The sequence below is a fragment of the Lutra lutra genome, chromosome 10 (assembly GCF_902655055.1).
Source record: "Lutra lutra chromosome 10, mLutLut1.2, whole genome shotgun sequence".
Lineage (NCBI taxonomy): Eukaryota > Metazoa > Chordata > Mammalia > Carnivora > Mustelidae > Lutra > Lutra lutra.
Window position 1 is genome coordinate 14754747 of NC_062287.1, and position 27850 is coordinate 14782596.

The window sequence follows — 27850 nt, forward strand, 5'->3', positions numbered from 1 at the left end:
CAAAGGAGGCTGGAGAGAGAGCCCGGAGCTCACTCCCCCAGCCCCAGATCCCCCGCATTCATGGGCACACACACGTGTGTTGTGAGCAGGATGCAGGAACGGATGCTCTGAAGGGCCCTCTTGGGCAGTCTGCCCGGAGCATCCTCTAGCTCCCTGAGAAGAGGGAGCGCCTGGGTCAAGATGGAATTCTTAGGCATTTCCTGTGGCCCTGGTGACCCCTAACTCTTCCCCAGCCAAGGTTCCACCCTGCCAAGTATGTACCCTCCCACTCTCTTCTGACCCTAAACCCCCTTCCCTTTTGCTCCCTCCTACTCCCACAGCCTCCTTGTCTGGGCTTGCCTGTCTCAGGAGCTTGGCAGCCCCGGGAGGGGTAGGCAGAGGCACAAAGGAACGGGTGTTCTTCTCCCTAGCACTCCCCCTCCCCTGGGCTCCCGGGAGCTGAGGCTTTCCTTGTCTCATCTCTGGAGCAAGGCACCAAGCCCAGCCCTGCCTGGCCCCACTCCGGACATTCTTGGGAGTGCGTTTCCCTGGAAACTGGGTGGTGGGGGCTGTGTGCGTGTGCTATCTCTGTGTGTCTGTGTAACTGGAGTGTGTTTATATATCTCCGGATGTGTTTGTGATTCGGGGCTTGTGTATCGCTGTTTGTGCCTTTCCTTGTGTTTATGGATCAGCGTGTTCACTTGGGGGACGGGGGTGAACTCGGGACTGAGGGTACCAGAGTGTCCATGTACGTAGTTCCAGGTGGATCTGAGAACTCGCTGGCCCCGTGCCTGTCCATGGGCATATGTACAAGAGGATCGGGTTCCCTGTCTCGTTCCCCGACCCAGGCACATAGGAGGACCCTCCTCTTTGAAAACAGAGGGCTACCCTACAAAGAACAAGGAACCCGTTCTAGCTGGGCCAGGCCGTCCATAGGTGCATCGTTCTGGGCATTGTGCCAGCCAGAGGCAACTTGGACAGGCACATGTCAGGAGGAGTAGAGATGGCGGTGACAGGCTCTTCCAGCAGGACCTTGCCCGGGCCCGGGGGTGGGGGGGGCAGGCAGAGGCAGAAGCTGGCCTTTGGCTCTCACTAAAGCCATGGACACTGCAGCATGACAGGAGGGAAGCGAGGACAAGCCCGATTCCACCTCCGTACCCCGGTTTTCTGGCACACCTCGTGCTGCCCTCTTCTTTACGGAGCAAGAGCTGGAGATGGGAATGTGAGCGAGAAAATAAGAAGGAATCTCAACCGGGCTGAGGTTGCCCCACCCTGGGACCACAGCGCCAGACCACATGAAAGCTCTGGGAGGGGACGGATCAGGGGAGGACCCAGAAAGCCACACGGCTTAGGGCCCAGGCTGTCTAGACAGTAGGTCCCTGTCCACTCCCAGCATTCACTGCCAGCCTAGTCTCCATGTCTCCTTCACTCCCTAAGCCCTTCATTGGTGGGTAGGGGCTTGTGTGAAGGCCAGAAGTGGGAGAGCTCCCTGGAATGTGGCCGGGGAGCTGGGCTTCCTGGGTAATCCAGCCAGCTCCCTCTGGGATCCAGGACACTGAGCCTCTTCCTCTCCCACCCAATTCTCAGTTATTCCTTCTGTGAAATGGGAGTGAAGCTTCCAACCGTGCTCTGCTAGAAGATAAAGATCAAAAGAAGGAGAGAAAGAGCAAAGGCTCCTAGCTGCTCCCTTCTTTGTGCCTGCCTCCTGCCCTATTTCTCACTGGCGGGTATCCTCCGTGTCTGTCTGGGTCTGTCCAGCTGGCTGTCACAGTTTCCAGACCGATGAATCATTCTTCCTGAGCAGATTTTTTTTTTTTTTAAAGCTCCCCCTATTTTGCATTTAACCCTACATGGTTCTCCCATTTCCTTCAGGAGAGTGAGATACATGTGCGCGTGTGCGTGTGAGCATGTGTGGAATATGGCAACGTGGGTAGGTGTTTAGCAAGGGTGGAGAAATGATTTTTTTCTCTAAGGAGGTTGGCTTTTGATTCCAGAGTCTCTCCAGGGACTGAGTGAAAGGATGTCTGTGCCTGAATGAGTGTGTAACCAAGAGGGGTATTATGGGGGTGAGAATAAGCACATGTCAGAGATGGTGTGTTTGTGTGTGTCAGTGTGCACAGCCAAGGTGTGGTGTCCATGTGTTGGTGTGTGTGAGGCGTGGGAGCTCTGAGCATATAGAGTACATCTGAGACAGTGTGTCCCTTAAGGTTCTGGTGTCCAGAGGGCAGGTCTCTGGAAGACAATGAGCTGTCCAGAGGTGTCCAGAGGCAGGTGGCACTGTGTTTTCCAGGTGGGAGGGTGCCTCACTGGGGTGGGAGAGCTCTTCTAGGAGACTAGCACAACTGGTAGTAGGGGTTGGGAGGAGGTGAGGTTCGCTCCTGGAGCCCCAGGGGAGTAGGCTGGCTGGGAAGGGATAGCACCTTGGTCCAGCCTGGGGGTGAGCTGAGCTGCTGGGAGTGTGGGGAGCAGGGACAGAAGAGGAGGTGTTTAGGATGGAGACGGGAGGGAGACTCAGTGCTGCCCAGCCTAGGCCTGAACTCCCAGCGCAGGAGTGACCTTGTCACAGTGGCACAGGGAGGGCAGGAGCTGAACCTAGTGACCTAGCTGGAGCCCTGGGAGCCATGGAATGTCAGAGCTTAACCTTTGCTGTCAATGAGGACAACCTCCCCATTGGTAGATAAGGGATCTGAGGCCAGAGGGTGTGATTGGCCCCAGGTGACCAGCCAGTGGGTTCGGGGCTGGCCCCTTCCCAGGCCTCTTGGGAGGCCAGCCACAGAGGGCTCTCAGTGAGACCCTGCTTCTCCTCACTCCTGCCTCCCGAGGACGCTTCACCCTCCGGCCTTCACTTACCTCTTACCTTTCCTTCCGTCACCTCCCGGCACCTTTCCTCCCGGTCTCACTTCTGCTCCCACAACCCCCGACTTGGAGTCCCCGGGCGGCTGGCCGCCCGCACCCTCCCGCCCCGCCCTCTCCATCCCGCTCCCCTCTCCTCTCCTCCATCACTTCCTCTTCCCCTCCTCCTCTCCTTTGTCCCTCCCTCCCTGGCTCCCTTCCCCCGCCGGTGGCCGGCCCGCCCCTCCCCGGGCCCTGGCGGCTGCTGGCTGCCTGGCGGCTGGCTGCTCCGAGACCGGGCCCCGCGGTGCGGGAGGTCGGCCCGCCCCCTCGCAGGCCCGGGGCGGGCGGGGAGCCCCGAGGGCCCGAGCTAGCGGGGGCCGGCGCTGCGGAGGTCCGGGCTCGCCGGTGAGTGCTCCGCCCGGCCGGCCGCCTCTCCCGGGCAGCGGGCGCCAAGGGGCTGGGGCGGGGGGCTGGGAGGGGCGTCTGTGGGCTGCGGTGGGGGGACTCGACCGCGGGTGGGGGGGTCCGGCTCACCTTGGGGAGCTGGGGGGCTGTGAGACTCGGTGGCATGTGTGCCCTGAACATGTGAGTGGGAGGTCTGGGCTCGGGGCCACCCCTCGGCCAGCCAGACCTCGTCTTCTCTCCGCGCTCGGAAGTCCCCTCCATGGACCCGCCTCCGGAAGGGGTAGAGGGGTCCTGATGGGGACGGGGAAGCCCGTGCTGGGGCCCAGAGGGGTCTCTGATGGAAGGGCGGGGGCCCTTCCTCGCATCTCCCCGCACCCCAGCCTCCCTTTGGCGGGTCCATTCCGTTTGTGTGGCAGCTGCGCCGTGCCTGTCAGTCCGCGAGTGCGGGAGCGGGTATGCCTCTCTGGGTGTTTCTAGCCGCGGGTATGTGTGCGAGCTTGTAGGAGAGTGTGTTTGTGTGTGGTGTTTCCCCTCCGTGTCTCTCAGAGATAGGATCCGCCCTCTCCTTTGCCCTGGTTTCCACCCCCCCCAACCAGATGTGCAACTTCTCACCACCCACCTGCACACACACAGCTGGGCCCTTTGGGGATGAGGGCTTAGACCTCAACTTTAACAGGGAGGAGAGGTTCTTGGGGTTCCCTGAGTGGCTGACTCTTGGAGGTGCCAGGCAGGAGTGGACCCAAGGAGGTTTCCTTCCAGAAACAGGCTAGGCAGGCCCTTGGGGCAGGACAGACCGGAGTTGGGGCCATGCCTGGGGCCCCTGAGTTCAAATAGAAAGTTAATTTGGGCAGGAGGGAGCTGCTCTGAGGCCTGTTGCCCTCCTGCCCGCTCTATTAATACAGATCCAGCTCTGCTGCCTGACATCACCTATTTATAGCCTAGAGGCAGCCAGGCCACACCCCCTCAGTGCAGGAGGCTGAGGGGCAGAAGAAGGGGCAGGGAGCTCTCAGCTGTAGAAGCCAGAGCTGAGGGTCCCTGGGTGCCCACCGCCTCCTTGGGTGGGCCTGGCAGGATGGGCTGGAATCCACTCAGACTCCACACCTCCGTCCAGACTGGGCTGTGTGATCAGGCTCCCATATCTTCCCCCACCCTACCCCACCCCACCCCTCCTCACCCCCATCAATCTAGAATTGAGTGGGTCTGTCTAGACCCTGCGAACTCGTTATTAATTAGCTTGTTAAAGGGCTGAAAGGAGGGGGAGGGGCCAGCAGGGCTTTTTCTGAAACGGCTGTGGTTGTAATTAGGTGTAAGTGTGGTTGGCTATTATTTATTCCGATTATGACTACTCTGGAATCAGCTCCTCTGATTGGCGGCTTGGTGGGGAAGGCTCCCCTCTCGCCTAACCACCCATCAGTCTCTAGAATTGTTGGTGCCCGCCCGCTTGGGAGAGCCTCTGGGCGTGCCGGAGTGGTGGGTGGCTTTGCCCACTCCGGTTATGTGCTAGGGACTGCTCAGCTGGCTAGCCCCTGCCCCACCAGCGAGGGCGGGCTCCTGAGCTTCTCAGTGGGGGGCCTGCCACGGTATCCACGTGGCCTGGATGCCCCTTGCCCTTGTGGCTTGCCTGAGCTGAACTGTCTCAGCGTCCAGGAATGTAGACTTCCCTGCCAGTCTTAGCTCAGACTGGCATGAAGCTTTGGGGGTGCCAAGTGGCACCAGATTGGGTTAATAGGCTGGGGGCATGGGTGTGGACAAGTTGGGAGGGTGGTTGTAGAGGGCCCTGGGCTCTGGTGTCTCCCAACACAGCATCTTTTGCAGGAATCCTGTAGTGTGTCCAGGAGAAGGAGTGCCGTGAGCCAGGCTCAGGTGCCCGTGGGCACACCTGCTGCTGTGCACACTCTTGGTGCCCCTGGCTACATTTTTGGCGCCCACACACCCTCCCCTCTCCGTGGAGTCACACTTACTGGGCAGGACTGGGCTTGTGTCTGCTGCCTGGGAATGTGCTTGGCTGAGGCAGGGCCCATTGGCCCTCGGCTTGGCTGGATTCCAGAGAAGACCAAGGAGCGGGAAGATGTCAGGCCAGAGCGTCCTTTGTCCAAGAGAAAGAGGGTGATGGCTCTCCCTAGGCCACGCAATGATAAGGAGGGTGATAAGGAGTGGGAGCCAGGAAGCAAATTCTGGTTCCTCGGGGGGCATCTAACTGATTCATGGGTTTTCCCTGTCCCCTGTCTCAGAGCTTTTTTTGATCCTGGAAATTGCTGCTCTCAGACTGACTTTTCCACCCAAGGGGCAGATGGATGGATCATTGGTACAGCTTAGGGGGGATGTGGGCGTCTGTGTTCTCTGAAGAACTGCTGTTCCCAGGACGCCCTCTCATACGTTGTCTTACTAACTCTGCAAGGTCCGTGGTACTGTCCTCGTTTCTCTACCGAGAGAACTGGACTCGGAGGGGAAGTGACTTCACCCGAAGATCTCACCACTAGCAACGAGAGTTAGGACGTGGGACTCACACACTGCCACTGCGGCACGCGCAGTGCGGGGGGCGGGGCTCTTCGGAGCCCGCTAGTGCTTTGGGGTGACGCTGCCTCAGCCCTGCCTGCCCTTCTCAGCATTTGCTTTCTCTGTAGGCTGTATGTTGTGCCTGGGCCAGTCCACCTTCCTCCGTTTTAACCACCCAGCCGAAGCCAAGTGGATGAAGAGCATGATTCCGGCAGGAGGCCGGGCCCCAGGGCCCCCCTACAGTCCTGGCTCAGGTAGACGCCCAGTTGGGGCCGGGGGTTGGGTTGGCGGTCCTCCTGGACTGTCCTCCTCCCTGCCCCTTCCAGCCATGCTCGTGGTGTCAGGGCAGGACAATACCCACGATCTGGGCTTGCTGCCACCTGCCATTGGGCCACTGGAGGAGGATGCCAGGCAGTCTGCTACTGGGAGAGATCCGAGAAGTGCTGCTTGGCTGGGACTGGGGAATCATGTGCCCAAAGGGACAGAGGCTCTGCCAGCCCCACTGCCCGGAAGATGCCACCTCAGTGTCTGGGACGCTAACCACTAGTGCCTCTTGTGTCACCACCGGGAACCTCGCCCTTGACGGTGGCCTTAGGGGGAGGAAGGAAGCCTTAGGTAGAACCCGTGCAGGTGCAGGTGGGTCCCACCTGCTGGTGATTAGGTCTGTGGGCCCTGCCCTTACCCCAGACCAAGCCAGCCAATTGCCCAGCGGGCCGGCTGCAGTTGGTGTGTGAATTGCCAAAGTTCAGAGGAGACTCGTGCTTGCTGCAGGGGACCAGCGCCACTGAACCCAGCTGCCTAGGGGGTGGGGCTGGATGGAGACCAGGAGGCCGCCCCTAAGCCCAGCACCCAAAACTCTGCAGGGGCATTCAGAGGGCTGTGGGATGGCAAGTGTCAGTGTGGTAATGGGATAGGTGTCCACCTGTGTCTGTCAGGTGAGCCCCTTGGGAGCCTGCGTTCCCAGTCCACACCCGGGCTGGCTTTACCGGGCTCTCACCCTCGCCTGGTCATGCCACGCCCACTTTAGGGGCAGCGGTTCCAGGGACTTCTGGTTGGTTGGCGAGGCCTGGGGCGGGGCAAAGTCAGGCTCCTGCTGGCGTGGCTTAATGGGCTGATAATTGGAGGCACTGATCTGCGGCCAGCCTGGCTTCCCCTCTGACTGCGCAGAGGGGTGTGGGGCACGCCTCCTGCCCAGCGCCGAAGGTTCGGTTTGTGTTTTTCCCTGGGTTTCCGCTGCTGTTCTGGGAGGCCCTCGTGTCCTATTAGACTGGATCCCCCCACCCCAGACTTCTGGCCAGCTCCACAGCGTGCCCCCTGCCCCTTTACAGAATGTCCGCCTGCCCTTCCTGAAGGAGAGGGTTGGGAGGCTGGGGAAACCAAGGCAGGGAGGACCCTCATCTTGGGGTGAGCCCACCACCACCAGGCCTAGGAGTGCCTGGCATTGTTAGCAACCCTGCCTTGAGTCAGGCAACGTCGGAGCCAGCAGAACAGCCCCCATCCCCTTCCTCTATAGAAAGGGGAACTGAGGGCAGGTGATCTAAGGCTGCCGAGCAGGTCAGGGGCAGAGAAGCACCCAGATCACCTGTCTCCCCTGGCCCCTGCTAGGAGGAGGTCGGAGAGCGCCCTCCTTCTTGTGCACCTGTAGCTCCCCAGAGTTGAAGACGAGGGTCTGAGGCATCTTTGCATTTCTCACCAGCAGAGTCCGAAAGCCTGGTGAATGGCAACCACGCCCCACAGCCTGCAACCCGGGGACCCTCCGCCTGTGCCAGCCACAGTTCGCTGGTGAGCTCTATTGAGAAGGACCTGCAGGAGATCATGGATTCACTGGTGCTAGAGGAGCCTGGAGCTGCTGGCAAGAAGCCTGCGGCGACTTCCCCACTGTCGCCCATGGCTAATGGTGGGCGCTACTTGCTGTCCCCACCAACCAGCCCTGGTGCCATGTCTGTGGGCTCCAGCTACGAGAACACCTCTCCAGCCTTCTCTCCACTCTCCTCACCGGCCAGCAGTGGAAGCTGCGCCAGCCACTCACCCAGCGGGCAGGAGCCAGCACCTTCTATGCCCCCGCTGGTTCCCGCCCGTTCCTCCAGCTACCATCTGGCCCTGCAGCCCCCACAGTCCCGGCCGAGCGGTGCCCGCGCCTCTGAGAGTCCCCGGTTGGGCAGGAAAGGGGGTCATGAGAGGCCTCCAAGTCCTGGCCTCCGAGGTCTGCTGACAGACAGCCCTGCAGCCACTGTCTTGGCGGAGGCCCGCAGAGCCACCGAGAGCCCCCGGCTGGGAGGACAGCTGCCCGTGGTGGCCATCAGCCTGAGTGAGTACCCGGCTTCCGGTGCCCGAAGCCAACCCACCAGCATTCCTGGCAGCCCCAAGTTCCAGCCTCCAGTCCCTGCTCCCCGAAACAAGATTGGCACACTCCAGGACCGCCCTCCCAGCCCTTTCCGTGAGCTGCCGGGCACCGAGCGGGTGTTGACGACCAGCCCCTCTCGCCAGCTGGTGGGCCGAACCTTTTCCGACGGGTCAGCTGCCCGCACCCTGCAGCCTCCCGAGAGTCCCCGCCTGGGCCGGCGTGGCCTGGACAGTATGCGAGAGCTCCCTCCGCTGAGCCCCTCTCTGTCCCGACGGGCACTCTCCCCCATGCCCACCAGGACGGCTCCAGATCCCAAGCTCCCCCGAGAAGTAGCAGACAGCCCCCGGCCCCGGCGCTGGGCCGCCCACGGGGCCTCACCGGAGGACTTCTCACTGACCCTGGGGGCTCGGGGCCGGAGGACACGGAGCCCCTCACCCACACTTGGGGAGTCCCTGGCACCCCGCAAGGGCAGCTTCAGCGGCAGGCTGAGCCCAGCCTATAGTCTGGGCTCTCTGACAGGGGCTTCGCCCCGCCAGAGCCCCCGTGCCCAGAGGAAGCTGTCCAGTGGGGACTTGCGGGTGCCTGTCACTCGGGAGCGGAAAAATAGCATCACGGAGATCAGTGACAATGAGGATGACCTCCTGGAGTACCACCGGCGCCAGCGCCAAGAACGGCTCTGGGAGCAGGAGATGGAGAGGCTGGTGAGCGGATGCCGCAGAGGCACCACTGTCCACAGAGGAGTCTCTGCCAGGGCGAGGGCAGGCCAGCTGGCCGGGTGGGGGGGTGCTTGGAAGGGCCTGGGCTTCACCAGCTTTTCTACTTCCAGGGGGCACCTTAGTGACCTGTAGCTCCAGGGTCTGGTGCCCTGAAGAGTTTTGCTTGCAGTCTCAAAGGCTTTTTTTTAAGTTCTTGTTAATTTTGCTTTTCTTTGATAACACAGCATTTGTTTTAATGTATAAATTGAATTTTGTGTTATTGACCTATGACAAAGCTATAGGAAAACGCACCATATTTCTGGTGAGGCCTTGCACCTCTCAGTCTGAGAAGCCGGTCTTAATGATGACGAGGCTGAGGCCCAGAGAGGGGAATAGGTGTGTCCAAGGTCACACAGCAAGTTCTGGCAGAGCGGGAATTGGAATCTCCTGTCTTTCCAAGGCTTGTTTTTTTGTTTTATTTTTTTTTCTTTTTTTTTAGAAAAGCCCCCTTTTCTTTAGAAAATTTCCTTCTTTCTTTCTTTCTTTCTTTCTTCCTTTCTTTCTTTTTGTTTTTTTTTCAAACGGGTGGGAGCTGCTCACTGTGGCCCAGGCAGGATCATCTGGGAAGGTGGGTGGCAGGGAAGGGCAGCCCCAGGCCTGTGCGATTGTGATCATGTGCATTGGCGTGCGCACATGTGGCTGCATTTGGGGGCCGGGTGTGGCTCTGGGCAGCTGTCCTGGAGCCGGCATCTGAGCTGGGTGGGGGCCAGGATTCCCCGGATAGCGGATAGTGCAGGGAGCTCATGGGGGCTCTACATGTGGACAGGAGAATGGATTGTGAGCAGCGCGGGGTTGCTGGGGGGCCCAGCGACCGTTAGATTGGTTTGAGGAGGAGAACCAGAAATGAGGTTTGTCTGGAGGGCTTTTCAGAAGAGGTTGGGACTGCTTTGGGTGAGGTGAGGGCGCTGGCCAAGGTGTTTGTGTCCGGTCTGGGAAGAGATGAGACCAATGAGACTGGATCCCCAGTGTTTTCTGGAGCTTTATCTCCTCTTCACTGTTGTTGTCTTGGCCTGGAGGAGCGTGCTTGGACCACCCAGGGGGCTCAGCCTGGAATGGGAGCAGTGAGTCTAGGAAGGCAGAGTGAGGGCCCCAGCCTCCCCACGCCCAGGCACCAGTGCACACCTCATCGCTAGCCCTGACCTGCCCCACCTGCCACTTTAAATCTTGGAGGCTGTCAGCCCGGCCCTTCCCACCTCCAGCCAGCTGCTTATCTGGGTCCTGGGGCAGGGGCGGGGCACTGGCCCTGCCTCCCCGGGGGCTGAGGCTCTGTTCCTGGTTTTGTTTTTGACATGGACCTGAGGAGGCAGCAGGAGGGAAGCTGGGTACGTGTCTGGGGACCCAGCCACACTGTGCAGTGAGAGACCCCCGAGGTTGAGGTCTCTTGCAGAACTGTGGGCACCTGGAGGGGGTGGAGCTTCATGACTCTGGTGCTGTGGATGAGAGAGGGAGCCACAGATCGTGAGCATGATTGCACAGTCCCTCCTTGACCCCATGGGCCCCTGAGAGGTATCCGGCTGGGGCTGTTTGTGGGGTGAGGGTGGATGGTGGCAAGCACTCGGAGCACTCATGGCTGGACCTGGGTGTTCAAGGGCAGGCAGCAACTCACCTGGCTGGTATGACGTGGGGGGCTGCCTGAGTGCCTTATAGCTGGGGTGGGCAGGAGGAGGACTGTGTCCCAGGTCTGTCCGGCCTGCTGTACAAAGGCTGAGCACAACGTTGCGGGAACCTGAGCTCCCCAGCTGCCTGTGGGCCTGTTTTCCCACCCCGTCTAGGTCCGTGCCCACCTGTCTACACTCTAGACTGTGTTTATCTGCGTGAGTGTGTGCCGGCGTGCGTCCGTGCATGCCAGGGCTGGTGTCTGTGTGGGCCTGCCTGAGTGTATATACAGAGCACGCACGTGTTGTGTCCTTGTGGGTCAGGACTGGTGTGTGTGTGGGGGGTCTGTGTATCTTTGTGTGTGTAGACGGCTGTAGATCCGAGTCAGCCCGAGCACCTGCGTGTTTGTCAGCATTGCCTTGTGGTCCTTAGCCTGCTCCCTGGCTTGGGTTGCTGGGTGTCCACAAGGAAGCCCCCTCGGGGACAGAACGAAAAGGGAAAGGAAACAGGAAGATGGGAGGGGCCAGCCACGTGGGCAGGTGGCACAGTGGCCCGGTTCCTCCTGCCTGCTCCTGGGACACCCTCCTTACCTTTGCTTCCTCCAGCCTTGGGTTTGGGGCTCTCTTGACTTCCTTCTGAGCCCCTAGAACCTAGAGTCCTAGTTCTCTCTCCTGATGGCTCGCTGAGCCTGGCTGCAGCTCCACGAGGACCTGACCTCCCTCCTTCCCTCCCTCTCATGCCCTGCTCTGTGCACCCTTCCCAGGAACGCCAGCGCCTGGAGACCATCCTGAACCTGTGTGCCGAGTACAGCCGGGCTGACGGTGGGCCTGAGGCTGGGGAGCTGCCCAGCATTGGGGAAGCCACTGCAGCATTGGCGCTGGCAGGCCGGAGGCCCTCCCGGGGCCTTTCAGGGGCCACTGGGAGGAATGCCGAGGAGCCTGGAGGGGCCACCCAGCGCCTGTGGGAGTGTGTGGAGCGCTCAGACGAGGAGAACCTCAAGGAGGAGTGTAGCAGCACGGAGAGCACCCAGCAGGAGGTGGGGCGGAGGGGCACCTGGTGAGAGGGGCTGGGTCTGACCCACTGGGGGGCCATGGGGGGCAGAGGAGGCCACAGTGGTGGAGGCCAAGGCTCAGTGTGGGGGAGGTAACTGAAGGGGCAGGTTTGGGAAGAGACTGGGTAGGAGAGGTATAGAAGTGAGGCCGTCCTGGTGCATTTCCCAGGCTACAGAAATGCTTTCTGACCCGCCTTTCCTTGGGGCGTCCTCCAGGCCTGGCCCTCAGTGGGGAACCTCCGCTGCCTTTACCTGAGAGGGTACGGCTTCCCTTGCAGGGAGGGGAGTTGGCCTCCTTTCTCGGTCTAGCTACTCCTTCCAAGAGCCCTGAGGAATGGGGCTCCATTCCCGGAGTCTGATGGGGGAAGGCTCCAGGCTTCCGCAGCTGATGGCTTCCCTCCCCCCCAGCATGAAGATGCCCCTGGCACGAAGCTCCAGGGGGAGGTGCTGGCCCTGGAAGAGGAGCGGGCCCAGGTGCTGGGGCGCGTGGAGCAGCTCAAGGTCCGAGTGAAGGAGCTGGAGCAGCAGCTGCAGGAGTCGGCCAGAGAGGTGAGCCAGGAGGGCCCCGGCCGCGCTCCTTCCTGCGCAGCATGAAGGCCTCCAGAGCGGTCTGAGTCCACCCGCCCTGACAGGCCTTGCTGGGGACCTCGGTGTCGCCCCCAGGCCGAAATGGAGCGAGCATTGCTGCAGGGGGAGAGGGAGGCGGAGCGGGCCCTGCTACAGAAGGAGCAGAAGGCAATGGACCAGCTGCAGGAGAAGTTGGTGACGTTGGAGACCGGCATCCAGAAGGAGAGGGACAAGGTAACGCACAGCTGGCCTGGCCCAGGACTGGCTCCCGGCGGCCTGGGAGTGGGGCAGTGCCTCCTCTAGGCCTCCTACCCCTTCCCTCATCAGCCATCCTGGAGACCTGGTGGTCCCTGTGTTGCCCAGGGCAGGGGGCCTTGTCTTCTGTGGAAGGTACCAGCTTGAAGGGCACTGTCAGGGGCTGGGCTGGGGTCTGGGATCTCCTCTGTCTGGGTCTCTGTGCTACCTCTGGGCGACTGCCATTCGCGGTCCTTCATGGCCCTTCTAGGCAGTACCAAAGCCGCTTCTGGGGCAGTGAGCACAGCCTGAGGGACTGGTGCTGGGAAGTGGTTCTGGAAGGGGTCCCTCCATCAAGAGAACGTTTCCCTTCGGGCATGCCTTGGGTGCTCAGGATGTGATCTCTGGGAGATGGCCCTCACGTCTCTGCTTCCCCGGAGCCTTCAGGATCTGCAGCCTCCTGTCCCAGGTGGTCCCAGCTCCCGCCCCTGCCCCGTCAGAGTCTGTGCCAGCCTGCAGGGGGCGCTCCGTCCCATAGCGGCCCTGCCGCCAGGCCTCAGATGCCCAACCACGTGCCAGAAGCTAGAGTGTGGAGAGGGGTCACCTCTTTCTGGACTGGACAGTATTTTTTCCAAGAATTAATTTTCCTTTTGAATTTTTTGAGAGTATCTTCCTCCTATCCCAGTTTTGAGAGTCTTAAAAATTCTTTGACACTGCCCCCTCCCCCATTTTCTTTTTCTTTTTTTTTTTTTTTTTTTTGGAGCTTTGGTTCTGGCCCCCAAAACCACACTCCCAAATTCTGTGCCAAAATTAACTCCATGCTTACCAAGCAGGCCTGCACTAACGCCCCCTCTAATCACTGTCCTGGGTTCTCCGCATGCCCCTAACTGCCAGTGCCACCCAGGCAGGGCTGAGCCACGCCTGCTTTTGTACTAACTCCGGGGGCACCGCTGTGCCCTTGACCTCTCCCCATCTAATTCTGCCTCCTTCCTTTCTTGGTGTGGGACTCCAGGGTTTTGATTAGAAAGGAATGGACAGGGGCACAGCTCAACTTTACTTGGTGGTGCATTGGCAGGAGGGGTAAAGCTTGGGGGAAATGCCTGGCTGAGAGCTCATCAGCCTGAAGAGCGCCCCCCTTTGGAAGAGCCCCTGGGCACTGCCTCCAGAGACTGTGGGTGGTTTCCTACACAGCAGGGAGAAGCTGGCTGTCTGCCAGCCATCCGCCTCCCTTCCCTCTCTTCCTTCCGGATCAGCCGAGGGTCTGGAGGTGCAGCTGGGGTAACGTGGCCCGTGGAGGGCTTGGATAGGTTCCCTGTGCCACATCGTGGCTGCCCTTCCTAGCTTCCCCCACTGGGGTTTCCCAAATTGAAATACCCCAGCCAGAGGGAAGGAACGGGTAGGCCTCTCCCCTTCTCCCACCCCTGAGCCCTCTGGAACATAGGGTGTTGTAAAGGCTGAGTCCAAGGAGGGGGAATTGCTTGGACCCCAGGAAGTGGGCTGATTGGGTCCTCCTCTCCCTAGATGGGGGGTGGGTGGGTGGGTTGGGATGGCGGGGCAGGATCCCACAGAGGGACTTACTTCAAGCAAGCTCAGCATTTCTGAGGGAAGCTGCCTAACTTTATGTCTCACTTATCTGGCATTGCCTGGAGTCTAGGACTTTGCCTTCTTCCTGGGCCCAGTTATTTGAGGTGGTGGTGGGGGGCAGGGGGAGGAGGTAGTGGCCGTGGGGAAGGTTCACTCGGCTTTCCTCCCCAGCCCATGGCCCCACTCTGGTTTTGGAATCAGTAATCATAGTTTCTCCTCTGCCTGTCCTTCGGAGGGGTGACTCACCAGATCCACCCCTCGTCCCCCTTCCCGCCCTCAGAGGTGTCATCTCGCCCCAGACAGAGCTATGTACCTCCTCTCTGTACCCACTCCTGGGGCTCCTGTTGCCACGGCAACGGCTGAACTAATTGCAACCCTCATCCCGCTGGAGTTCAGCCTGCAGTGCCCCAGCCCCCCACCTCCACCTTGGGCAGGAGGGAGGGAGGCCCAGGGAGTCGGGCTGGGGTCCCTGCTGCCCTGCACTGCCCCAAGCTTTAACATCTCCCGCTGTGAGTCACGACTTAACCCTCACCGGCTCTACCCTTTGCCCCAGGGTGAAATTTTGGTCTCCAGGCGGCGGCAGGGGGAGAAACAGCAGCCAGAGGCTGGGTGTTTGTGACGGGTTTGGAGAGAAAACAGAGGGCTTTTCTTCGGACCCCCCCCAACAGTTTTTAGCCCAGGGGACTCCAAGAGACCAAAATTTCTGCCTGAGACCCGCTCCTCTGGCTGTCTCACGCGGCCCGAGCACCTGCGAGTATCCTGTCTCCCACAGCAGCTCCTGGCCTCTCCCGCTCATCGCCTCTTCCACGCGCCTTCCCCCCCTCTTCCTCTTTCCTCTGGCTTATCCTCCTCTGCTCCTCCTTGGCTTCTTCCCCCTCCCCCGCCCTCTCCCTGCTGGCTCTCTCTCTCCCGCCCCTGCCGCACCCCCCACCCCGCACGGCCGCACAGCCCGCGGGCCGGAGTTGAGGAGTGTGTGTTCTGTTTCTCCCCTGTGCCCGCCCTCCCCCCCCCTCCCGCCGACCAGGAGAGGGCGGAGCTGGCCACGGGACGGAGGCACCTGGAGGCCCGCCAGGCGCTCTACGCCGAGCTCCAGACGCAGGTCGATAACTGCCCCGAGTCAGTGCGGGAACAGTTACAGGAGCAGCTGAGAAGGGTCAGTTTCACCAGCCCCCCTTCCCTGGCCCCCGAGGGCCACCCACCCAGAAGAGAGGAGAGCGGTGGGACGGGACCACCTGGGCCCTGCAGTACCTGCCGGACACCAGGGTCGGTGCTGTGGCTTGGAGGGGACAGGGCAGGATGGGGGGAGTGCTTCTCTCCTTTCTGCTATTCCAGGCGCTGAGGCCCCCAGCAAGGGGCAGAGCCAAGCAGAGGAAAGGGAGTTGGGTGGGTGGGGGGGCAGGTCCCTTCCCCGATTTCCCTGGGGCCAGCCCTCCGAGCTCCCACCTCTGTGGCCTGGCCTTCCAGGCCTGGAGCCGTATCCTGAGCACCACCTGACCCCCTCTGTCACTGTCGTTCAAGGAGGCCGAGGCCCTGGAGACGGAGACAAAGCTGTTTGAGGACTTGGAGTTCCAGCAGCTGGAGCGGGAGAGCCGAGTGGAGGAGGAGCGGGAGCTGGCGGGCCAGGGGCTGCTCAGGAGCCAGGCCGAGCTTCTCCGAAGCATCACCAAGAGGAAGGTGTGTCCCGCTCCATCCCCTGGGGGGGAGGGACACCTTAGGGCCAGGTGGTTGGAGGCCAAAGAACTGGATCCCAGCTGATGATCCCCAGTAAAAGCTAACTTTACCTTTCTGAGCCTCAGTTTCCCTCTCTGCAAAACAACAGGCTGTGGAGAGAATGCAGCGGGGCAGTGTGTGGGGACAGCACGGGCTCTGAGGGTAGCGGGCAGAGTGGGCAACAGCAGCTGGTCAGCGACTGTGGGCTCCCAGTGGAGAGTGGACGGGGCTCCCGCTCGGAGCTGGCCCTGGCTGGGCAGAGAAATGAGAGGTTCAGACGGGGGAGGAGGAGGCTAGGGGGAGGCTTGCTGCTGCCCTTGCAGGTCTCTCTGTCTGGTGGGCGTGCTGGGAAACATACAAGGACCTGGGATCTGGACGCTGACCCAGCCAGGGGTTCTAGGAAGCGTATCCCCTAGGTTCCAGCTGTGGCTCAGCCTTAGCTCTGCTGAGCCAGAAAGCAAGGGGATTGTGGATGGTGTCCTCACGGGTTCTGGAGCTCCAGAGGCAGTGATCCTCTGCTCCTGCTCTCAGCCAGACCAGAACAGGGCAATGGGGCAGGGGTGTGTGTGTGTGTGTGTGTGTGTGTGTGTGTGTGTGTGTGTATAATACATTCAGGAGGAGGAAGCTGTTAAATCAGGGAGGAGAATAGGGAGGATGGTTAGCAGCTCACATGCCTGCGGCTGAGACAGCTGAAGTGAGTGGGTGGGAGGTGAGGGCAGGGAGATCAGGGGAGGGGTGTCGAAAAGTGGTGGCTGGCGTCTTGAGGGCTAGCCTGAGCCTGGTGGTATGTGGGGAGCTCCTGGACCTCCCCCTGCGCCCGGATCCCTTGCCCCTATCCCTGAGTTTCTCTGCCTTCCAAATGCATCTGCTTCTGGATGCGAGACAGATGGAAGGAAGGAAGGAAGCGAGCATTTCCCGAGCACGAGGGTGTGTGCCAGGAGGCTTTCTTGGGTTAGCTTATGCCAACCTCATGGTCTCACAGGCCAGTGCTCTTATCCTCGTTTCATAGACAAGGAAACAAGGGCTCCAAGAAGCCCCATGTCTGCCCCACACCTCAGCTTATAAGCTTCAGAGTCAGCATCCCAGACCTGCCTGGCCTGGAAATCTCTCTTCCTTACGCTGTACTACCCTGGGGCCAGGGGCTGGCTCTCCCCCAGCCTCTTCCTCTTCCCTTCGGAGAGGATGCAGCAGGGAGCCCTAGATCAGCTCATCCTATCCCTTTGAGGTCCTGGTGGGTGAAAGCTCCAGGGACTTTGGGAGGGGTCAGTGGGACTGGACTCCTGTTCTCTCCTCATGCCCATGTTGGCTTCTGGGAACCAAGCTCAGCCACTGAGACTCTGGGGGTCACATTCTTCCCTTTGCCTTCTCTTGACCTACTCAGCCTCCCCTCCTCCCTCAGCTCCCAGTGTCCTACCCATGCCAGACTCCGTCTGTCCTGGCGTCAGGTGCTCCCCTGTCATCTCTGCTGTGAGGCAGAGTGGTTCAGAGGACTGGTTTTGGAGTCCCAACTAGATTCGGTCTCTTCTCAGCTCTAGCACTCATTAGCTCCTAAATATATCAGTGTTCTTTTTTTTTTTTAGAGAGAGATTTTATTTATTCATTTTGAGAGAGTGTGGGCACGTGTGTGCACAAGTGGGGGGAGGGGTAGAGGGAGAGGGGAAAGCAGGCTCCGCATTGAACAGAGAGCCTGATGCGGGGCTCGATGCCAGGACCCTGAGATCATGACCTGACCCGAAGTCAGATGCTTAACCATCTGAACCACTCAGGTGCCCCTATGTCAGTGTTCTTAATTGTAAGATGGGCACAAAGGAACCTGCCTCAAAAGAGGATTAAATGAGGTAACAAAATGCGGAGTTCTTGGGTACTAACAGTTTCTCAGTAAACAACAGATCTTCCTGTGGGGATTACCCCCTGGGCTGACCCCAATTCTGGGGCAGCTCCCTTCTACCCTCCCTCCTCATTCAGGTTTTGACTCTTTTTTTTTTTAATTAAAAAAAAATTTTTTTAAAGATTTTATTTGACAGAGAGATCACAAGTAGGCAGAGAGGCAGGCAGAGAGAGAGAGGAGGAAGCAGGCTCCCCACTGAGCAGAGAGCCCAGCGCAGGGCTCGATCCTAGGACTCTGGGATCATGACCCGAGCCCAAGGCAGAGACCTTAACTCACTGAGCCACCCAGGCGCCCCCAGGTTTTAACTCTTAATGGTATTGGTTTAAGGCCACTTCTTTCAGGAAGCCTTCCTGGGATTAACTCAGCCCCTTTTTTCCACCCCCCATCCTTCTCTCTCACGTTATTCTCTTTTCGTTTCCTTTTAGCACTGGGCTAAGCCCTGCTGGGGATATGGGGACAGTGACCCTGCCCTTGGATCAGACAGCAGTGGGCAGGGTGGTGATGGAGACACGTGTTGACAAGTACCAGTAGTATGAGGCAGAGGGCGCTACAGAGTCATCTGAGCACAGAAGGAGGAGCCGAGAAATTGAGTGGTGATGAGGAAGGTGTTGGGAGAGAAGGGAGCGCTCAGCTGGCCTTGGAAGCTAAGCGAGCTCTGAGGGTGGAAAGTTGGGGCTGCTCTGCCGCACTGAGCGGGGCGGTGTTAGGAAGGCCTGAGAGCATGCGGCTGCACAGCTTACTGTACCCCACGGCCAGGCTGGGGGGACTCGGGGGCTGAAGAGTGTAGGCCCCGTTCCGGGAGCCCTCAAATGCCGGCTTCGGAGTCCCTGCTCTGGCCTGTGAGTAATGAGGAGTCACTCAAAAGATTTTGGGGAGAGGAGTGACCTAACCTTATGTGTGGATTTAAAAAAAAAAAAAATTCAAGTAATACGTATATGTTTTTAGAAGCGTTCGAAAATTTAGAGAAGCAAACAAAAAGCTCCAAAGCCATTTTAAGAAGGTGTTTGTGGCAGTGGGAGGGTGGGGGGTGCACCAGACGGTCACGAGAGTGGGAGCAGGAGGCTGGTGAAGAGGTCCCAGCCGGGGAGGCAGCTGACTTGGGGGGTGGCCGTAGGCGTGAGGGCTGGTGGAGAACTCTTCAGTATGCCCTGGGTTTTGGACTTGTTGACGGCAGGGAGGGGGCGTCTGGGGACTCGGCTTCTAGCGGGTGAGCCCGATGGCACAGGTGGCGCTGGTTGAGGCAGGGCTGAGGGGAGGAGTTGACTGTAGTTGCCGCTTTTCCCCGGGGTGAGTTGAAGCCAAGGGCAAGAGCTGGTTGGTGCCCTCCACCCAAGCCATGGGTCTCCCCGTGGGCTCAACCCTGTGGTCGCCCAGGCCGAACCGACCACTCCCCTGTCCTCTAGGAGCGTCTGGCAGCCCTGGACAACCAGGCGGGCCAGATCCGGGCCCAGGCCGTGCAGGAGTCCGAGCGCCTGGCACGGGACAAGAACGCCTCCCTGCAGCTGCTACAGAAGGTACCCCGGTCAGGGTGGCGGGGTGGGGGGTCAGGGCTGGGGTGGATGTGGGGGACGGGTGTGGAGGGGCCGCGGGGGGACACTTTGCCGGCCACGCGGGACCCCCTTCCTTGGCCTTCCTCCTCCCCGCCCGCCGTACCCTCCCGCCCCGTGCTGACTCTACCCATTGGGGTTTGCAGGAGAAGGAAAGACTGACTGTGTTGGAGGGGAGATACAACTCGCTCACAGGAGGCAGGCCCTTCCCGAAGACCACGTCCACTCTCAAAGAGGTAACGAGCTGGGCTCAGCCCTAGCTTCAGGCCCAGTGGGTCTCTCGGGAGGCTCTGGAGCCACAGGGGGGCACCTTCGCCCCTGGGTTGAGTATGGGGACATTTTCGCAGACTGGAGAGGTTGAGTGGGAGTGGCCCTGACGTCTGGGATTTGACCCTCTGTGGCTACCAGCTGCTGCTTTTCAGATACCTTCCTGATACTACCATTTGGGGGATTAAATACACCTGGAGGAGTCAGGCAGCCTGACTGGGGAGGCTGGGCAGCCCTCAGGTTTGGTAAGGGCGGGGGCTGGGCAGACTCCCCTTGATGGGGAGCACAGGACTCTAGGGGGCCTGAGCTGGGCGCTCCTTGGGCTTCAGTCTAGAGCTGGGCTCTTGGCCGAGAAGTGGGCACTGACATCCCTTAAGCCGTTCTTTCCTGAGGCCTTGCACGCTTGGGGTGTAAGGCCCAATGAGGACATGCCCCAGTTCCCAAGCTCTTTTCCCCGCCTCCCTACATGAGCCACCAAGGCTCGGGGCGGGGAGGCTGGGCTGTGTGAGGGGAGAGGCCCTCACCACGTACCTTCTCTGTAGGCTGAACTGCTCATCTCCGAGGCCTCAGAGATGGGGCCTGGGTCTGCGACTCTGGTCCCTTTCCCAGGGTCGTCAGAGCCTGCGACCTCCTCTGTCCCCCTAACCCCACCTTCCATTCAGCTCTGCCCCAGAGCACAAGAGGTAATCATAGCTGACTGCCTGCTCTGCCGTGCCCACTGCCTGCCTGCCTGCTTGCTGAGCTCCTGCCTACAACTTCTCCCGCGGGCCCGGCTGCAGGGCGTGTGGCCGTTACCCTCTGGCCAGAGCTTGTGAGAGTCTGAGCGAGTGTGCCATCCCACTCTTCTGGAGGGGGCCTGGGAAGCCCATGCAAAACCAGAGCACCGATTTGCGTATTAATTTGAATGCCTTCTGCATGCCATTCATCAGTTCTCACAACCCACTGGACCCCCCAGCTCATTTTCCTTTTCCCTGACCCTTGGAGGACAGTTGCCCTCAGGAGCAAGGCCAGGCTGGGGTTCCCTCTGGGTAGGGCAGGCTCAGGCTCCCGTGCACTCCGCATGCGTTCTAGATGCCTGCCATGCCTGCAGCACCTAGAGGAGCCCCAGGGGCTGAGGACCTGCTCGGGGGCTGTGCCAGGCCCTGACCTCCCGCCCCACAAGCTCACGTGCTAGTATCTCTCCAAGTACTAACCCATGGGCACTGAGCCCATGTTTCTTCTTGGGCTTTGAGCTGTTCCCTGCTAAGGTCTCTCTCTCAGAGCCCATCTAGCTCACCCCCTAGTGGTGTTTCCATCCCTCCCCTTCCAGCTCCTGCCCTAGCAGATGGGGTTCGAGGAGATGCTTGGGAGTGGTGGCCGTGTCCATGCTGTGTGTGTGTGCGTGCCCCACGGGGGATGCCCAGGGTGTCAGAGACCGAAGGCTTGTCTGGGGGCTGGGTCCTGATCCTCAGTGGACTCTTGGAAGGCCTCTCGGCTTCTCCTGTCCCCAGCCCAGACCAAACCCAGGGGTGGGCCTTCAGGGTCTGCCTGGGGCAGGGCCTGGATGCCAAGGCAGCTTCAAAAGGTAGAGGTCAAGAAGAGCTTTCAGACCATTCTCCCTGCCCTTTTCTGGTCCCCCGCCCGGCCACAGCTGTCTCCAGGCACAGTGGGCCACTGAGCTCCCCGCCCCTGCTCTGGATCTTGTATTGACTGGAATGATGGCCCTAAGGCATGGAGTTTGGGTGTTGGGTACCTGGTTGTACCCTGTTAACCTCTTCTCTGCCCATCCCTCCCCCGCCCACTGGGCCCCCTAGGAGTATGTGAGCCTGGCAGAGGTTCTCCAGCTGTGCTTCCGCTTGGACCCCCATGCTTCTGCCGCCTCCCCCGGCGCGCTCGCCCAGCCCCTGCCTGACAGTGAGGTACCAGCCACGGAGGGAGCCCACCGGTGCCTCCTTGTGGGTGCCCAGATGGTGCCTCCGGCCTGGGTGGGGCTTGGGGGACAACAGGGTCTCTTCAACAGTGAGGGAGAAGGGCCGCTAGCATAAGGGGGTTGGGAGTGGTTTCCTCCCTTCCCCGGGGCCTTGGGAGCATCAACTTCTGGTGGCTCAAAGCTGGGCAGGCCAACTGAGAGGACTCGCCTTGCGGGGCTCGGAGCGCCTCTGCCGCTGTGTGCTTCCTGTGATTATCTTCCTTGCCCATGGGCAGGGCTGGCGCTTGGGTCACAGTTCCATTAACCTCTCCTATTCCCTCCCGCATCCTGGCCTGCCCCCAAGTACGTGACGCTTGAGCAGCTAAAGGTGATGTGGGGCTCCTCGCCCGTGCCCACAGCCCCTGCGCCAGGCCTGCCTTTCTGGGCCTCTGCCTCCCGGGACCTGGTTCCCACCACCTGCCTTCCTCCCGCGCTGCCCTCTTCCTCCTCCGCTTCTCTCACACCTTCACCCAAGGTTGGTGGTCTGTGTGTTCCTGCCGTGCCCAGCGCGCTGCTGGTGTGGCTGTGTGTGCGTGAGTGTGAGTGTGTCTGTGTCCCTTCCCAGCTTTGAGCTCCAGGCCAGCCCCCGGGAGAGCTCCATGCCAGTGGGCGCTGCTGGCTGGCATCGTGGTTGGCATAGCATGAGTCTCTGGTCTGGGAGTTGTGTCCTGACTGTTCCTCTTTGCCCTCGGCGTGTTGACAGCAACTGTTCTCTGTTTTTCTCCTCCTTCTCTTTATGCTGTCCTTCCTCCCTTCCCTTCTTCCTCACCTTCCTGTCCCCCCTCCCATTGTGGCCTGCCTTTACTCTTCCTCCAACCTTCCCCTCCCTTCCCCTCCTCGCCTGTTCTCCACGCCCCTCCCCCCTCCCCCCTGCGTCCCACTCCAGATGGAGGAGCCGCTGCCCCCTGCTGTAGACTTAGAGCAGTGGTACCAGGAGCTGATGGCCGGGCTGGGGACCGGCCCCGCTGCAGCCTCCCCGCGCTCCTCTCCCCCGCCTCTGCCCGCCAAAGCTTCCCGGCAGCTGCAGGTAACCCCCTCTCTCCGAGCCCTGCTTCTCTCAGCTCTGGGTACCTCCTGCTGGTCCAGCGGCCACACAGCGCCACCCCAGATGGGGTGGGGAGGTGGTGGTCAGTCAAGTCAGGGCAGCAAGGGGCCTCTGGGCCCTGACATTGCCTCACGGGCAGCCGTCCCAGCCCTTTGGGCAGCTGGAGGGCCAGTCTGTGAGTCCACAGACGAGATGCAGGATTGCCAGTCCAGCAGAAGGACCTTCAGGAGCAGCGGTCAGGTTGGGATGGCTCTGGTGCCTCGTGCTAGGGCAGACTGTGGCTCTGCTGTCCCCGGCCGCCCTCAGGCCAGGAGTCTCTCACTTGGTCTGGGGGGCCTGACGCCCTCTTGGGCCTCTTGCAGCTGGAACTAGTGTGGTCGGCATTTTGCTCTCCGGGTCTCCCCATGGGTGACAGGCAGGGGCAGTACTGATGGGGCAGAGAATGAAGTGACAGCCCTGAGGACGTGCCCGGGCCTCCTCAGTGTCTCTTTGCAGGGCATGGGCCTGCCTGTGGCCAGCTGCTGACCGTGGGTGGGGAAGGGGTCAGGGCGCTGACCTGTGGTTGTGCCCAGGACCCCAGCGCTCAAGATTCCCTCCTGGGGTACAGGCACTGCACTCTTTGTGGCCTCATCTCGAGTTTCATGTTCCCTTTAGGAGGAGTTGGATTCTTCTAGCGTGTGGGGCAGCTGTACTTCATGTCCAGCTGGTTAGAAGTTTGTTTTTTTTTAAAGATTTTATTTATTTGAGAGAGAGAGCATGAGCAGAGGGGAGAGGCAGGCAGAGGGAGAAGCAGGCGCCCCACTGAGCAGGGAGCCCAATGCGGACTCAATCCCAGGACCCCAGGATCATGACCTGAGCCGAAGGCAGATGCTCAACCGACTGAGCCCCCCAGGAACCCCGAGATTTGTATGTGTTTTGATTCATGTGACCATCAGCAGTTCACTCTCTGCTTTTACAGAGCCAACACTGGGGCTCGGAGAAGTCAGTCATCCCCCCAAGGCCCCATGACTAGAAAGTGGCAGAGCTGGTGCTGGGAGTCGGGGTTCGTGCCTCCAGACCCCGTATTCAGCCAGCGTGAAGGCTGGGAGGGAGCTGGGCAGTTCCTTCGGCTAGTGCCGCTCCCTCCTTTTGCAGATAAGGAAGCCAGGGCCCAGAGCTGGGAGGTACACAGCCCAAGGTCACAGAGCCTACTAGCAGCCAGGCAGGACCTGAAGGAAGCCTGACCTGCTGTTGGTCTCCAGCACAGCCCTGCCCAACAGATGTGAATGCCTCCTCCCAAGGATCTTCTCTCAGACCTGGGGTGGGGCCGGGGATTGGCCCAGAGAGGAGCTGCCTGGAAAAGGCTTGGCGGCTGCCTATAACACCTGTCCCACCTGTTGCACCTGTCCGTTGGGCTGGCCCAAGAAGCTCGATGCCGTTGTCTGTTGAAACAGCCTGGGAGTCCTGGTGCCAGGGCAGGACCTGGATCACAGCTGGCCTAGGTGACATGGGGTTGGCAGCCGGTGGGCAAGCCAGGGCTGACCAGGCAGGATCTCTTCCCTCCAGGTTTACCGCTCCAAGATGGATGGTGAGGCCACCAGCCCCTTGCCCCGGACCCGCAGTGGCCCCCTCCCCTCTTCCTCTGGCTCTTCTTCCTCTTCCTCCCAGCTCAGCGTGGCTACCCTGGGCCGGAGCCCCTCTCCAAAGGTCTGAGGACATTGGGTGGGCTCCTTGTGTGGCATGGCGGGGGTAGGAACGGGGAGGGTATGCTATGGGGGAGAGGTCAAGGCCACCCAGGAAAGCTTTGGGAGGTGGGGTCTTCCAAGAGCCGGGTCCCAGTGCTCCGTTCCCCCACCCCCAGAGTGCTCTACTCGCCCAGAACGGGACAGGCAGCCTTCCTCGAAACCTGGCGGCCACGCTGCAGGACATTGAGACCAAGCGCCAGCTTGCCCTGCAGCAGAAGGGTGAGTGGCTGCTTTCCCAGGCGCCCTGGATATCTGCCCCGAGCCCCCTACACCACACTTGCCACGGCGTTTCTTTGCTTTAATGGAGTTGTAGGCAAGCGCAGGAAACGTTTAGATTGAGTATCTGAAGAGCTTCCTGGACATTTATCAAGAGACTGAGGGCTGGGGGCCATACAGACCTTCCCAGAGAGCTCAGCAAAGAAGGGAGATGCTTGTCGGCCTGAGCTGGGATGGACGTCACCCTGTCTGGAGATGGGGGTGGGGTACCCGATGGCCTCCAGAGCTGGTTCTCTGAGATACCAGCTCTGGGGACCCAGGAGGCCTGGTTGCCTGTGTGCATCTTGGTTGTTCTGAAAGCCCATGTCTGTGCCTCTCCCTCGTCTCATCCCCTCTGTGTCTCTCTACCCTACCCTTTGCCCGGGGCCCCCACACCAGGCGAGTCGCTTCCTGCCGAGCCCCCCCCAGCCGACAGCCCAGCAGGTAGAGCCGTGGTCACTGGGGGCATTGCTTTGGTCAGGCGGCCCCACCTGGGCATCTGCATGAAGTGTCCCGTGCAGGTCCTTGCTGCGCCTCCCCGGCCCCCTGTGGCCTCCCCGGCTGAGCTGGGATGGGGTGTCTGGCTGGCCGCACCCCTTGAGCCGGACTGTCCCCTGCCTCAGCTGTGCTCTGCCTCGTCTCCTCTTCTTTGCTGCGGGTGTCGCTCTTGCTTGTGCGTCACTGCGGGCGCTGCATGGACACCCTGCTCACGGACCTCGCCCCCCGCCCCTTCCCCTCCCCAGCAGGCGGGTGGTGCATGAGTCCTGCCCTGCTCTCCAGGTGATGATGGTGAGCTGGAGGCACCGCCCGGGCAGGGTCTGTGCCCCGCTGGGCCCAGGATGCAGAAGGAGCGCTGAAGCCACACGACGTGGCCGTGTCCAGTCGTGCAGGCGACCGCAGTGCTGGCGGGGCTTTAGGGAAGCTGGTGGGGGCCGAGGGCTGGGCTCACCTCGTCCCTCTGTGATGCTGCCCTTGTCCCCCAGAGGGCCCGCTGTGACACCACCCCCCTACCCCCTCCGCAGGACAGCAGGTGATTGAGGAGCAGCGGCGGCGCCTGGCAGAGCTGAAGCAGAAGGCGGCGGCCGAGGCCCAGTGCCAGTGGGATGCCCTGCACGGGGCGGCCCCCTTCCCGCCGGGCCCCTCCGGCTTCCCCCCGCTCATGCACCACTCCATCCTGCACCACCTGCCGGCCGGCCGGGAGCGCGGGGAGGACGGCGAGCACGCCTACGACACGCTGAGCCTGGAGAGCTCGGACAGCATGGAGACCAGCATCTCCACAGGTGGCAACTCTGCCTGCTCGCCCGACACCATGTCCAGGTACCTGCCCCGGGGTGCCGGCCCCGCCTCTGCTAGCCGCCTCCAGCCTCCTGATGCCCCGCTCTCCCTCTCCCTCCAGCGCCAGCGGCCTGGACGTGGCCAAGATCGAGGAGATGGAGAAGATGCTGAAGGAGGCGCATGCCGAGAAGAGCCGGCTCATGGAGTCCAGGGTGAGGCGGACCTGCTCCGGCGACCCCAGCCTCTCTGCCCCCAGCGCCTCGAGACCTTCCCTTGAGGGAGAAAGGGTTTATAAGTTCACGTTCCTCAAGTGGAGGAGGCCTGGCCACATGGCAGGTGTCCCAGCTCTCAGGACAAGGGGTAGCAGCATGGTCACTGCCAGGCATGTCCCGGACAGCAGCTTCCGGCCCCTGTGTGTTTGGCTCGGGGGTGTTTTGGCCACCACGGGAACTGATTCTGGTCTCCCCCAGGGGCAGGAAAGGTGGGAGTGGGAGCCTGAGGGGTCAGACTAGAAGAGCAGGCAGGTGTCCAGGCCAGAGCAGGGGTGTTGGTGGAGGGTCTGCGGGGAGTGTGAGGGGTGGGGGTGGGGCGGAGCGAGGCCGTGGCTCCTGCCCGCAGGCCTACAGGTGGGACCAGAGCGGTGTCCCAGGCACAGCCAGGCTGAGGGGCCCGGGCCTGCGGAAGGGGGTTGTGGGGTCTCTGCAGAGGCTGTTCTGTCTTCACCCGCTGGGCGCTCTGCGTCTCTGGAGGGGTGAGTGGGGCTGGGGGCAGGAGGCCTCCGCTAGGCCAGCCAGAAAAGAAGGCCTCTCAGTGGTACTCCCATCGAAGGAGGGCACATTTGCAAGCAGCTTGGCAGACGGAGAGAAAGGAGACTCTGGTCAGTTTGGGGCTGGGGAGAAATGGCAGCCAGGAGCGGATGGTGCTAAGGTCATCAGTGTTATTGAGGACACAGCATGCCACAGACGGGCTCTGTGTTTGAGGATTTGTTCTAATGACTTTTAAACCCTTTTAAGAATGGCTTCTGTAAGTTTGTGTCTTTTTTCCCCAGAAATTTCATCGTCCAACTAGGAATGTTTGTATTTTGCTTTCAAAGGGCCTTAGTGGTTCGGGAGGGACTATGGAATATACTCAGTACTAGGGAAAGTCAGGTGGCCTGTGTGCTAGGAGCTCAGGTAAAGCGTGACGAACCCCGTTTATCTGGCGCTTCTGTGCTGCTGGCATCTCTGATGGGCGTTTAGCTACATGACCTGGTTTAAGTGTCACTCTAATCCCTGAAGGGAGGTGTGCTCGGCCCCATTTTACAGATGAGACCGCAGAGGGTGAGGGGGTTTAAGTGGTTTTGTCAGGCTTGCAGAGCTCATCCTGGCAGCAGATCTGAATCTGAAGCCAGAAGGTTTCTTTCTCTCTCTTTTTTTTTTTTTGGTAAAGATTTTGTTTATTTACTTACTTGACACAGAGAAAGATCACAAGTAGGCAGACAGGCAGGCAGAGAGAGGGGGGAAGCAGGCTCCCCGCCAAGCAGAGAGCCCGACGCGGGGCTCGATCCCAGGACCCTGAGATCATGACCTGAGCCGAAGGCAGAGGCTTAATCCACTGAGCCACCCAGGCACCCCCCAAAGCCAGGAGGTTTCACATCAAAGCATTTGACCTGACTGGCGAGGTGCCTGCAGAGGGTGGGTTTTGGGGGTGATGCTCTCTGGTGCCGGGCTGCCCCCTGAGGTGGGTGCTGCCTGTGGCTCTGCCCCAGCCTGAGGAGGGGCAGCAGGGGAAGGGGCGGGAGAGGGCAGCCGTGGGCACTGACCCCTGGCTTTGGGGGCAGGAGCGGGAGATGGAGCTCCGGAGGCAGGCCCTCGAGGAGGAGCGGAGGCGGCGTGAGCAGGTGGAACGGAGGCTGCAGAGCGAGAGCGCCAGGAGGCAGCAGCTGGTGGAGAAGGAGGTCAAGATGCGGGAGAAACAGTTTTCCCAGGTGCGTGGGCGCTGGGGTGCACTGGGTGGTTGGCTTGAGGGTGGGGCTGTGGAGGGCTGGGGATGCCCCAGGCTGGTCCTGCGGGGTCATGCAGCTTGTCCTCCAGAAAAGATTGCTGTTGGCTCCGTATGAGCAGTATTCTGTTTGAGACTCGTTCAGCCCTCAGGAGCAGAGACCTGCGTGTGTGTGTGCGTGCGTGCGTGGGTGCGCGTCTGTATCTCGTGGCTGTCCTGGCCCTCGCTGCCCCAGACTCGGCAGCTCCAGGCGCCCCCGCTCCCAGCAGATGGTGTCACCCTGACTTCCGGTTTGCCTCTCCGGGAGAGAACTGTATTCATTCTGGGACGGGCATCCTGAGCTTTTTCTTTACGCAGAAGGTTTG

At 60.8% G+C, this 27850-nt stretch overlaps 1 protein-coding gene across 19 annotated transcripts in view; it reads left to right on the forward strand.

Annotated features, from left to right (window-relative positions):
- Positions 1-27850, forward strand: part of PHLDB1 (pleckstrin homology like domain family B member 1) — a 43619-nt gene that overhangs the window by 8783 nt on the left and 6986 nt on the right. For 5 of the 19 annotated variants that reach the window (XM_047690412.1, XM_047690413.1, XM_047690415.1 and 2 more), the window contains exons 5-22: positions 5844-5969; positions 7412-8760; positions 11174-11446; positions 11870-12010; positions 12125-12262; positions 14871-14999; positions 15365-15520; positions 18848-18958; positions 19138-19227; positions 19801-19941; positions 21511-21681; positions 22093-22233; positions 23797-23937; positions 24092-24194; positions 24630-24674; positions 25253-25547; positions 25627-25717; positions 27325-27471. In XM_047690412.1, coding sequence (XP_047546368.1) covers positions 5844-5969; positions 7412-8760; positions 11174-11446; positions 11870-12010; positions 12125-12262; positions 14871-14999; positions 15365-15520; positions 18848-18958; positions 19138-19227; positions 19801-19941; positions 21511-21681; positions 22093-22233; positions 23797-23937; positions 24092-24194; positions 24630-24674; positions 25253-25547; positions 25627-25717; positions 27325-27471 — 3788 coding nt within the window. Of the gene's footprint in view, positions 1-3047; positions 3220-5843; positions 5970-7411; positions 8761-11173; positions 11447-11869; positions 12011-12124; positions 12263-14870; positions 15000-15364; positions 15521-18847; positions 18959-19137; positions 19228-19800; positions 19942-21510; positions 21682-22092; positions 22234-23796; positions 23938-24091; positions 24195-24629; positions 24675-25252; positions 25548-25626; positions 25718-27324; positions 27472-27850 lie in introns of those variants that run through there. The other 14 variants (XM_047690425.1, XM_047690426.1, XM_047690427.1 and 11 more) reach the window with 13 other exon arrangements.